The following is a 12,311-nucleotide window of genomic DNA, read 5'->3' as shown; positions in this document are numbered from 1 at the left end:
TTCAGTGAACTGAGGGATACCATGGGAAGTGGGGCTGAATTCTAGTCCCCTGGGTATGGGGTCTTGAGGGCTCCTGCCACCTCTCCCTCCTAATCTTCCCCGCGCCCACTCTGCCATTCCTCCATTGCTGTGTGTCCATCTGTGGCTTCCCTGCAAGACAGAGAGGTGGGCTGGGCAGGCGACACTCACCAACAGTCTCCCCGCAGCAGGCAGCAGAACTCCGCCAAGGCACGCTCAGTGTGGGAGCAGCGGGCCAGCCAGTTGCGGCTTCAGAACCTGCGTGCCAGCTGCGAGGCGCTGTACAGTGAGATGGACCCCGAGGAGCGGCTGCGCTACGCCACCACGCGCCACCTGCGGCCAGACATGAAGACGCACCTGGATCGGCCGCTGGTGGTGGAGCCTTGCAGGGACGGCCCGCGGGGTCCAACGGCGGCGGCCAAGACCCGGACCGAGGGCGCGGAGGCCACCGAGGGTACGGACCCTCCGCGCCGGCACCACCGGCACCGTGACAGGGACAGGGCTGCGGCCGCGGGCCCCGCTGTGGGCGAGCAGGAGAGGGCGGACGCCCCGAAGGCGGAGAGCACCGAGCTTGCGGCCCGGGAGGAGCGCGCGCGTCCCCACCGCAGCCGCAGCAAGGAGGCCGCCGGTGCTCCCGAGGGGCGGAACGAGCGCGGCCGCGGCCCGGGCCCTGAGGTTGGTCGGCGCCACCACCGGCGCGGCTCTCCGGAGGAAGCAGCCGAGCGCGAGCCCCGGCGCCACCGTGGCCACAGGCATGTGCCTGACCCGGGCAAGGAGAGTGCTGCGCCCGCCCCCAAGGGAGAGAGGCGCCAGCGGCACCGGGGCTCCCGGGCTGGCCCCAGGGAGGCGGAGAGCGAGGAACCCGCGCGGCGGCACCGCGCGCGGCACAAGGCGTTGCCCACGCACGAGCCAGCGGAGAAGGAGGCCGGGGAGAAGGAGGGCGAGATCGCAGAAGGGGACAAGGAGACCCGAAACCACCAGCCCAAGTATGTAAGCTGCCAGAGCCGGCTTGGTGACCATAGAGACTTGGGGTCAGGACCTATATGTGAATTGTGGAGGGAGAGGGGTTGGCCTGGGGTGATGCTGAGCGGTAGTGCCCTGGCTGAGGGACAGGGTGACCCACTAGGCTGCCCCTAATTGGCAGCCAGTGTGTGATCAATGAATGCTAGCCATCAATTTTAAGGAGGGACAGAAGGCTTAGGAGAAAACTGGGGGTACTGGGTACACGTTGACCTTGACAGGGTGGCCCTGGGAGAAGAGAATTGGGGAGTACTGAGGGGGAAGTAGAGGCTGCAGGGCTTGAGAGAAGCAAGAGGAGGCTGCTGGGCAGGATGGAACAACCCTGGGAACCAGGCTGTATGCCCACCACAGAAAGCCCCCCTCCAAGTCCCCTTCCTTTACATACTTGGTCCCTGGCTCTTACTGGGGACAAGAGCTGAAGCTAATGTCTCTGTTTGCTGACTGGGCACAAACCAGCCAAAACAGGTGCAGCTGGAGGCTACACTAGGATCAGTCCAACTGAGGCCTTGTCTGTGAGTGCAAAGGTCTGAGCTGGGCCCTTGGCCTGGTAAGGCAACTGGCTGGTGGCTTAGGGAAGCACCCTGCTCCAGACTGCTTCATTCAGCTAACAGCTTTGATCCACATATACTGTGATATTAGCAGTGCCTAGTTCTGTGCCAGGGACAGACAGATGAGTCAGTCCTATATCTACCTTTCCAACCTGAAGTCTCAGAAGTACACAGGGTGATGGAAACCATACAAAATGCCAGAGCAGCAAAGAGGTAGTCCAAGATTTACTTACTTGGCTTGGGTAGAGGTATAAGTATAAGGAGCAGAGTTTTTGAATCCTGCATTAGACTAATGTGTGTTCTTGGTTTCAGGGAGCCTCACTGTGACCTGGAGGCCAGTGGGGTGACAGGTGTGGGCCCTGTGCACACACTGCCCAGTACCTGTCTCCAGAAGGTGGAGGAACAGCCAGAGGATGCAGACAACCAGCGGAATGTCACTCGGATGGGCAGTCAACCTGCAGACCTAAGCACTGCTGTGCACATTCCAGTGACGCTGACGAGTCCCCCTGGGGAGTCCACAGTGGTTCCCAGTGAGTATCTTCCTGTACTAGTGGTGCAGGTCCAGCTGCCCCCTTTCCTGTGGCTCCTCAGCAGCTGCTGGGAACCCAGACTGTCTCTGTCAATTGTTTTGCCAACTGGAGAGAAAGTCCTTTGCTATAAGCATATATCCCTTGCCTCTGCTTTCTAGTGCCCCAGAGACAACTGAAGGTTAAGTTTCATTCTTCCCCCTTTCAAAAATGTCTTTTGAGTTGTGGCTGCTGCCATGCCCAGTGTGAAAGTGCTGAAAACATTGTGGGGAGGCCAGTCTTGCCGAAAAGATAGACCATAAGATGTAGAATGGTCACAGTCCTTATGGTTGCACAAAAGCTGTTAAGGACGATGGTCACGGACTGGGGCCAAGAGCTGGTGGGTAAGGAGGAGGATCTCATAGTTGTCTCCCACCCACTTATGTGCCCCCATGGGCCTGCCTTTGCTGAGCTGCCCTCTTTCTTCCCTTGCTTACTTGCATGCGTGTGACCCTGAGGGAACAGGCACTGAGAGCATGGTGAACAAGTGGGGAGACACTTCAGGTGACTGATGTGACCCTCTTCCAGTGGGGAAGGTGTGTGGGCACTTCACAAGTACAAGAAGGAGCCTCGGTACAGTGAAAACATCCTGAGGAAGAGGGGAAGGCTTTCTGGAAAACCAGTGAAGCCTTGAGCTCTGGAGTAGACCAGTAAGCTCCATCATGTGCCCTACACATATGCCCAAGTTTGCAGACACAGCCACACACGACAACATTCACATACAGTCTTCCTAGCTTAGGCACCCTCATAAGGTCTGTGGACCTGGGCACAGTCTCAGGTAGAACAGTGGAGGATGACATCTTTAGCTGCTAAGTCTTTCCTTCCTCTTAGCTTCCACAGAAGAAATCTGATCCTGGTCCATTCTTGTTTCACTTGGACACAAGGGAGTCTGTCTTTCCAGCTTCCTCCTCTGATTCTCTCTGGAATAGCCTGAGGATGAGCCCTAGGGTCCCACCTGTGTTCACAGGAGTCCCATGTGGCTTCTCTGTACCCTCTTGCTCTCCACTGTCACTAGCATCCACTGGTCTTTTACTGTCTCTATGGTTTTGCCTTTTTTCAGAATGTCACATAACTGGAATCATAGTATATACCTTTTCAGGTTGGCTTCTTTCATTTAGCATTGCACACTGAAGGTTCTTCCATGTCATTGTATGTCTTGGTAGGTTATTTCTTTTTAACACTGGATTAAAATTCCATTGCGTGGTGCACCACAGTTTATCCATTCGCCTTTTGAAGGACATCGTCTTTACTTCCAATGTTGGCAATTATGAATAGACATTCGTATTCATGTTTTTGTGTAGACTTAAGTTTTCAACTGGTTTGACTAAATATGTAAGAACATGATTGTTAGGTTGTGTGGTAAGACTGTAGTGGCTGCACCATGTTATATTCCCAGCAGCAATGAAGCAGACCTGCAGGTACTGTACACCCTCAGCAGCACGTGCCGTCAGTTTCAGAACTGAACTGCTCTCTAATTACATGTGTAGTGAGTTTTACTTTGCACTTTCCTAATGGCCTATGATGTTGAGCATCTTGTAACAGACTTGCTTGCCATTTGTGTATCTTCTTTGGTGACATTCCTATACAGATCTTCTGTCCACTTCTTAATTGAGTTGTTCAATTCATAATTGTTGCATTTTAAGAGTTCTTTTTATTTTATCAGACATGTTTTACAAATATTTTCCCCTACTCTATGGCTTGACTTTTTATTCTCTGAATGTTGTTTTGTTTTTTTTTTCTTTTTTGAGACACGGTCTTACTAGGTAGCCCAGGCTGGCCTCAGCTCCCAATGTCCTGCCTCCGCTGAGTGATGAGGTGATGGGGCATGTTTAGTGTTTTTGATTGCTACTCTTAGAAGTTAATCTAGTTCCTATTATCACTTCTGCTACACGCAGAAATCTAGCCTAGTGATTTTTATATGTTGATTCTGTGTACTTTTCTGAATCCTCAAATTGTGTATTAGCTTTAGTGTTGCTTCTCCTTGTTTTTTTTCAAGTTTTTACCAAAACTTCTAGTTCTAACTCTTCCTTTCCAAGTCTTGGGCCTCTCATTATTATTCATTTGTCTGATTGTACTGGCTGAAACACTGTTGGTGACACTGGAGTTAGTTTCTGAGTTAAAGAGCCTGGTCTGGGGCCTGAGAGGTGTCTGTGTATAAAATAATGTTTCAGTATCCATTAATTCTTATTACTAAAATAAGAATTCATAGTAAACTGTTAATTAAACTTTTACTATTAAGAATTAATAGTAAAAAAAGGTTTAAAAAAATCTGGTAAAGATGTTGAATTTTGTTGAAGGTCTTTTAGCATCCACAGAGATCTTATTTTTTCTCCTAAATATCGAGATATATAGAAATGAATTTCCTGGTGTGGGACTCTCTTAGACTCTTACAATAAACCTCACTTGATTATTATATTTATTTTTTAATGTGCTGTGGATTCTGTTTAATATTTTATGCAAGACTTTTAGACTGACACTTTTAAGTGATTAATAAAGCTCTCTTCGATTGTGTTTAACCATAAGGTTTAGACATTAATGCCATATAGTTACCTCTTGTTTAACTGGTTTCACCACTCCATTCCTAAAAAATCCCATTCCAGATGGGAGCTTTATTTTATTTTATTACATTATTTTATTGTCTATTTTACTTTTGTGGTGCTGGGGATTGAAACCAGAGCCTTGCACATACTAGGCCAGGGCTCTTCTATTGAGCTACTCCCCTGCCCTTTTCTCATCACTTTAGATGGTAAAAAATTATAATGTATCATATGTCATTATGATACATTAAAACCCCCAATTTCCTAAGGTATAACTAAAGCTCAGTTAAACACAGGGAAGTCACAGGCTTAACCTGTTTTTCCTGATCACCAGTTAAGATGGATTTTAAAGCAATTGCTTTGGACACTTTCTTTATTGAAACTTTTTGTACTTTGCAAGAATGTTCATACATGAATCTGGTTATCTACTAGCTAAATTTGGACTCTTGCCTGAGAATATCCCTCTCACCTTACTCTGTTAAAAATATTGCATTGAGTTTTGAACTAGGCAGGCACTCTACCACTTGAGCCACTCTGCCAGCTTGCATTGAGTTTTGGAGTATGTACATATCTCCTACATGAACATCAGTAAGAAATCTAACAACACTGAGTGATAGAAGTTTGGGGCATTATGGAACTTAGGGACTTTCTCCTGAGAAGCTGGGAGTGAGGAACTCTTCTGTGAATATGCCTATTACTAGTTCCTAAAAAAACAGTAGAATGCTTTCTTGTGTGCTGGGGCAGTTCATGTAGCATTAGAATTACTTGGTCTTTAAATGTTTGGTGGAATTCTCTTGTGAAAATATCTATGCGTGCCCTTTCTTATAGGATAGTTCTTTTGATATTGGTCTCCTTAAACATTGTGGTCTCCTGGGATCAGTTTGATAAATTTTATTTTCCTAAAAATTTTCCATTTGATCTAGGTTTTCCAACCTATTTACATAAACTTTTAATTTCTCTCTGGCTCAGTGTTTTTTCCCCTTGTCATTTTTATACTAGGAACTTTTGTGTTTTCCCCTTTTTTCTTGATTAGTTAGTGGTTTATACATTTTCTAGATTTTTATAAACTGAAAACTAGCATTTAAATTTATTTATTTATTCTATTGTGGTTTATTTAAAAAATCACCACTTTCCATTTTGTCTTTATTATTTTCCTCCTTTCTGTTGTTTTACTTTGTGGTTCCTTCTTCTTGAGTTGCATGTTTCATTTATTCTATTCTTTAATTTTTATTATGTGATTATTTAAGGTTTGACTTTTCCTCTGATTACTAATTTAGTTATGTCCTACATATTCTGGCATTTGGTATCTTTATTTTAATAAATTACATAATTTTGGTTATGCTTGCCCGAGACCAATGTTTGTGTGGATCCTTTGGAATTTTCTATGTGGAGAGTCACCTGGAAATGAGCAGTGTGTGTTCCTCTTACTCCCTCTTCTTCTGTCATGCACTGGCTGTGATCCAGTGCTATGTGGAACTGTGTCGAGAACTGACATCTTCGCTTCTCCTGTCTCCTCTGGGAAGGACCATTTTTTCACCATTTGACGTAATTTTCTTGGTAGATGTTCTTTATCAAGTTGAGGAAGTTCTCCCTCCATTCTTCTTTTTCCAGGAATTTTATAATGAGTGGTTGTTGAATTTTATCAAATCATTTTCTATGTCAATTAATAGGTGATCATGTGATTTTTCTTCTGTTACTATGATTGTGATAGTAAACTGGTCACGCATCCCTGGGATAAGCCCTACTGGTTATTGCATATAATTATTTTTGTATATTGCCCAATTCTATTTGCTAATACTTCATTGAGAAATTTTGTCTCTAAATTCACAAGGGATATTATTGCTTTGTAGTTTTCTTTTTCAGATTGTCCTTGCCTGGTTTGGGTATTGGAGTAACAGTGGGTAGATGAAGTGGTTTTAATTTAATGGGATCATTCCCTCTTATATTTTTCAAAATAAATTATGTTGAATTTTCTGTGAATATTTGGTGTAATTTGCTGAGAAAAATGTCATTTTGGAGTTTTTAAATGAAAAACTTCAGCTTCCTTAACAATTCCAGCACTGTGCTATGTGTTTCACATCAGGTGAAGTTGTGAGGTGTAGTTGTACTTTCTGAGAAAGTGGCAACTTTCATTTAAGTTGCCACGTTCACGTTTCGGGTATTTGCTGTATTTCCTTAGTATTCTTTTGAGTCTGCAGATGTAGTGATAGTCCCTGCTCCTTTCTGCTTTCCCTAGTGTTGGAAATGTTTTGTCTTCTCTCTTTTCTTTTTGTCAATCTTGCTAGTCACTTGTTGCTTGTATTGATCTTTCCAAAGAACCAGATTCTTGTTTCATTGATTTTTGCTTATTATTTTATTTTTGATTTCTCCTCTTTATTATCCTCCTTCTGTTTGCTTTCTGCTTGTTTTGTTCCTCTTTTTTAGTTTCTTGTAGAGGGAGCTTAGATTATTAGCTTGAATCTTTTCCTTTTTCCAATGTAAATATTTAGTGCCGTATGTTCCCTCTTGGCACTGCTTCTGCTGTGTGCCATAGCTTTCCATGAGATATATTTTAGTTTTTGTTCAGTTCTATTTTAAAATTTTCCCTGAGACCTCCTTTTTGACTGATGGGTTATTCAGAAGTATGTGGCTTATTTTTCTGCCTCCTTTCTGTCATAAACTCCTATTTTGATTACTTTATGGTTGGTGACTACACTCTGTGTTATTTCTTTAAGCCGGTTGAGGTTTGTTTTGTCCCAGGGTATGGCATGGCATGTATGTTCTGTGGGTGTTGGACAAGAACATGTGTTTGGCTGTTGTTGGGTAGAACATCTGTAATGTTGCGTCCTGGGCCAGGTCCATGCTGTTTGGTGTCAGTGTTATTGAGCTTCTCTGTGTGGGTGCTGTTTTCTGTCTAGATCTGGCAGTGGTTGAACAAGGGATGCTCAGATCTCCAGCTATAGATGTTGATTTACCTGTCTCTCACATTCTAAGTTGTTGCTTCTCATATGTGCATTTATGTTGTTACATACATATGCATTCAGGGTTTCCGTGTCTTCTCGGAGGAGCCCCTTTTATCGTTGTGTAATGCCCTTTTCTGGACCTGGTAATTTTCTTTTTTCTGAAACCCATTTTATCTTATATTAATATATCTACTCTTGCTTTTATGATTAATATTTGCATGGTCTATCTTTTTTCACCTTTTATTTTCAGCCTAGCTATACAGTTATAGTTGAAGTGATTTTTCTTGTAGACAGCATGTTAGGTTGGGTTTTTAATCCATTCTGTCAATTATATCTTTTATTTGACATATTTGGAACTTTTATATTTAATATAATTACTGATAGGCTTAAATTTGTTATCCTGTTTTTCTGTTTGTTCTTTCTGTTTTTCATTCATTTTGTTTCTTTTTCCTGACTTTCAGAAGGGACGGGTTACTTGAACATATTTTAGAACACTTCTTAGTGGTTGTTTTAGGTATTACATTGTATTTACCTAACTGCCCATTTCCTGATGTCATAATTTTACCAGTTTGAATGAAGTTTGCTTTGTATTTATAACATAGTAGTCTTAAATATCTCCTTTATATAAATGTAGAACCACATCAGAGTGTGTTGTAATTTTCACTTCAGTCTCAAACATAATTTTGGAAACTCAAGAGGAGAAAGAAAGCTTGTTACGTTTATTCATATTTTCTCCTCTTTTTCTTCCTTCTTTCCTGATACTCAAATGTCTTCTTTCATAAAATATTTTCTGTATGGAGGGCCTTCTTCAGCCATCTTTTAGGATAGGTCTGCAGGTGACAGTTTCTTAGTTTTCCTTCATCTGAGAATGTCTTGATTTTCCCTTCATTCCTGAAGGATATTTTCACTGGGTATAGAATTTTGGGTTGACAGTTCTTTTTTTTTCAGCACTTGAAAAAACGTGTGCCTCTTCTTCTGACCTCCATGGTTTTGATGAGAAATCCACTGTCATTCGAATTGTTTTCTTCTTATAGGTAAGATGTTGTTTCTCTCTCGCTGCTTTCAAGGTGTTTTCTTTGTCTTTATATTTCAGAAGTTTGAATACGATGCATTTTGGTGTGGGTTTCTTCAAATTTGTCCTATTTGGGGTTCACTGAACTTCTCAAATCTGTAGGTTAATGTCTTTTGCCAAATTTGGAAATATTTCATCCATTATGTCTTTGAGCCCTTTCTCTTTTTCATTCCAGGACTCTGATGACACAAATGTTAAATCCTTTTTTTTTTTTTAAAATATTCCTGAAGTCTCCTGAGCATTTTTTTTTTTTTTGGTCTATTTTCTCTCTGTTGTTCAGACTGGGTAATTTCTATTTTCGTATCTCCCAGTTAACTGATTCTTTCCTCCATGATTTCCATTTTGCAGTTGAGCTCATCTATCAAGTGTTTAATTTCAGTTATTATGCTCTTCAATTGTAAGTTTTTATTTGGACTTCATATCTTCTTTTTGCTGAGATTTTCTATAGTTCATATGCATTTTTAGCTGTCTGGTGAGTGTTTTTATGATGGTGGTTTTTCATTCTTTGTCCAGTAGTTCTGTCATCTGTTGTTCCCATGTCTGTTGATTGTCTTTTCTCATTCAAGTCGACTTCCTGGTTCTTGGTGTGATGAGTGATTTTTTATTGAAATCTGGATACTTGGTGTTATGTCATGAGCCTGAGTCTTGTTTAAATTTTCTATTTTGACTTCTTTGCTATGACACATTTTCCAGAGGGAGAGTTGGGAGCTGCCTCGTTAGTCCCAGGTGGGGTTGGAGACAGGTTCTGACTTGGCTTCCGCTGACAGCAATTGGAGGAGACTCCCCATTACTGCTGGGGCTAACGTGGGTGTCCCAGCTTTCTACCAGGCCTCCACTGACACAAGGTTGGCTTGTAGAGGTCGGAGAACTGGTCAGTGCTCCCCATGTGGCTTCCACTGAAATTGGGATAGATCTAATTACTGCTGGGTGGTAATAAAAGTCATGGCTTTATAATAGGTCTTGCTGGGGTGAGAAGGTACCTCATTGCTGCTGGTGAGACTCGAGGTTCAGGGTCCCCACATGATCCTCACGGATATTGCTGGGTTACCCTAGGGTGGGATGAACGCTCCTGCTCCCACTTGCCTATCTCTCATCCTACCCTAACGAGAGCTTTGGGATGCCTCATAGGCAATGAGGATGGAAGTCTAGGCTTCATTCTCAGTCCTCAGTCCTCAGCCTCTGCTGGTATGAGTGGAGGTAGGGCCACAGTCCCCCACCTCCCCCTGCGGAATTTGTGTGTAGGTAGTGATTGCTACCTATTGGCATTTATGGGTTGCTAGCCTCTCTAGCTCCAAGTCTGATATATATATATGAGGCATAAAATCTAGAAAAGAAAAATGTACTGTGTCATTCCTTGGATCCCAAGGTTTCCTAGCCAGTCTTCCTTCTTCTCTTCACGTTCCACAATCTTCTTCTTGTTCTCTTCCTGCTCCCCACCCCCCCTCCTCTTCCTTCTTCCTTCTTCCTTCCACACTTGGGTTTGAACTCAGAGCCTCATGCACAATCTTAGGGTTGTGTATATGTACTTGTGCTTAGTGGGATGAATGGGGGAAAATACTTACTTCATCTTTTCAGAAGCTGAAGTCTTAAGTTATTTTTATACATGGTTGAGGTAGGGACTGAGGGTCTTCCCCATTGCCCACTTCTTATGGATGATCAGTCATTTCATTACCATTTGTTGAATGACCTCTTGATATGTGATGATAGATGATATTTCATTTCAGGAAAAATTTCTGGGATCATTGTTTTAATTATTCTGTCACATTTTAAGTATCAGACGCTCAAGTTTATATAAGTTGGATCTACTTTGCCCACCTTACATGTAACTTTTTTTCTAACCCTTTTAAAAACTCATTCCTTATTTTGTATTTTCTCTTGGCTTATTTCACTCTCATCTTCTTTTTGCCTTGCTACACTTTCACTCACATCCACTCTCCCATGGGCTTCTTGTGCTTTCTGAAATGATTTTGATTTTCTGTTCAATTTCATTTCTGAGGTGATTTTGTCTTTTCTTCACTTTTGAGTTTGGTTAACTCTCATCTCCCACCTCCCAACTGTCCACCGTCTTTCTTGTGAGTATTCGAGTCTGGTTCGGTGTTCTTTCCCTTTGGCAGTTGGTGTGTAATTGCATTCGTTTCATGTTGGAGAACTGTATTAGTTTTTTTCTGCTTTGCAGGTTTTTTTTTTGTGTGTGGAGTATTTTCATTAGCTGAATAATTTTTACCTTTACTTTCTGTTTTCTTCTTATAGAAGCTTTGTATGGATGTTGGACTCTTTTTTCAGATAAGGATAAAATGTGTTAAATTTTCCTGGGCCAGCAGGATTCCGAATTCTGGATGCGAGTCTGTGGAGTTCAGGAGAGGATTTCAGGGAGCATACTTGCTTTCTAGTCCAAGAGCACCCTCTCCTGTTAGTACGATGAAATTTGGCTTCTTTGTCTGGATTTGGGGAGGGCTTTGCCTGGTTTTAATTCTCTGGTAATTGCATACCTCAGCAGTGACCTTGACCTTAGCCACTGGAGTTGCTCTTTTTTTTCTTCCAGGAGCAGGGTCTAGGTGGTCTCCACCAGCCCCAGGGACTTCCCAAGCCCCTTCCTTTTAAATCTGCAGGTCTAGTGGTCTGGCCCAGAATTTCTCTTCTGAGGGTGAATAAATTGATACCCATATTCCACTTCATTAGGATCTGCTACATTCCCTTACCCCTACCATTCCTTCCTGGTTCTGCAGGTTTCAAATGTTTATTTCCCCTTTTCCATGTAAGTTCAAGTGCATGGTTTTCTTATCTCCTATATGCCAGAGACTGTGGGTGCCTTTGTTGTCTGTCCTTTTTGAGCTCATAGCTTAGGGAGGACACAGGGAGAAAATGTTAGTGTAGGTAGCTGTGCATCTGTGGGAACCAGCCTCTTTGTCCAGCATCTGGTAGGTTTGCAGTTATGGCCCATGTGTTTGTAATACCCTTCCTCACTCCTCCCTTGATAAGCATTTTCCCCCAAAACTCAGTCTCCCTAAGTAAGTTGTCAGTGTTGTCTTTCTTGGTCTTCTTCATTACATTTTTGTTTTGTTTATTAATTTCTGCTCTTAGTATTCCTCCCTTTTACTTTCTTATCTGTATTGTAATATCCTTTCTCCTATTTATTAGTTGGAGTTCAGCTCAGGACATTTGGGCATTTGTACTTTGCTATTGTCTTTAAGAGTTAAGTTTCACTTTAAGAATTACTTAAATTCTATATAGTAAGTTTTGTTTTTGTTTTAAATCTTTTTTCTGAGTTTGATTCATAAGTGTGGTTTAAATTTTCAAATTTCTCTGCACGCTGTTTTTCATCCTTTTTGCTGTTGATCTCATTCCTTCATTTTCCATCACTCCTTGTACTTCAGATCATAATTTGGATTTCTCTCTCCCCCTTTTCCTTCTGCTTGAAGAACATGTTTCTTTTCTTTCAGTGAAGTTTGACAGTGGTAAATTCTCTCAGCTTGCCTGAATAATTGTTATTCTGCCATTGTTTGTGAAAAGCAATTTTCCTTTGTATGGGATTCTATTAGTTATTTTCTCTCCTCATGTTGGACTATCCCATTGTCCTCTGCCTCCCATTGTTCTGTTAAGAAGCCAGT

General features: G+C 42.5%; 1 protein-coding gene across 13 annotated transcripts in view; it reads left to right on the top strand.

Annotated features, from left to right (window-relative positions):
* Cacna1b (calcium voltage-gated channel subunit alpha1 B) overlaps positions 1–12,311 on the top strand; it is a 166,920-nt gene that overhangs the window by 82,584 nt on the left and 72,025 nt on the right. For 10 of the 13 annotated variants that reach the window (XR_012440671.1, XR_012440672.1, XM_074052689.1 and 7 more), the window contains 2 exons: positions 207–1,004; positions 1,899–2,116. Coding sequence is in view for 11 of the 13 variants with exons in the window: in XM_074052689.1 (XP_073908790.1) it covers positions 207–1,004; positions 1,899–2,116 (1,016 nt within the window). In the remaining 2 variants the exon portion in view is untranslated. The remainder of the gene's footprint in view (positions 1–206; positions 1,005–1,898; positions 2,117–12,311) is intronic. The other 3 variants (XM_074052690.1, XM_074052688.1, XM_074052685.1) reach the window with 1 other exon arrangement.

The sequence above is a fragment of the Castor canadensis genome, chromosome 13 (genome assembly GCF_047511655.1).
Source record: "Castor canadensis chromosome 13, mCasCan1.hap1v2, whole genome shotgun sequence".
NCBI lineage: Eukaryota > Metazoa > Chordata > Mammalia > Rodentia > Castoridae > Castor > Castor canadensis.
This window is presented reverse-complemented; position numbering and strand designations above follow the sequence as displayed.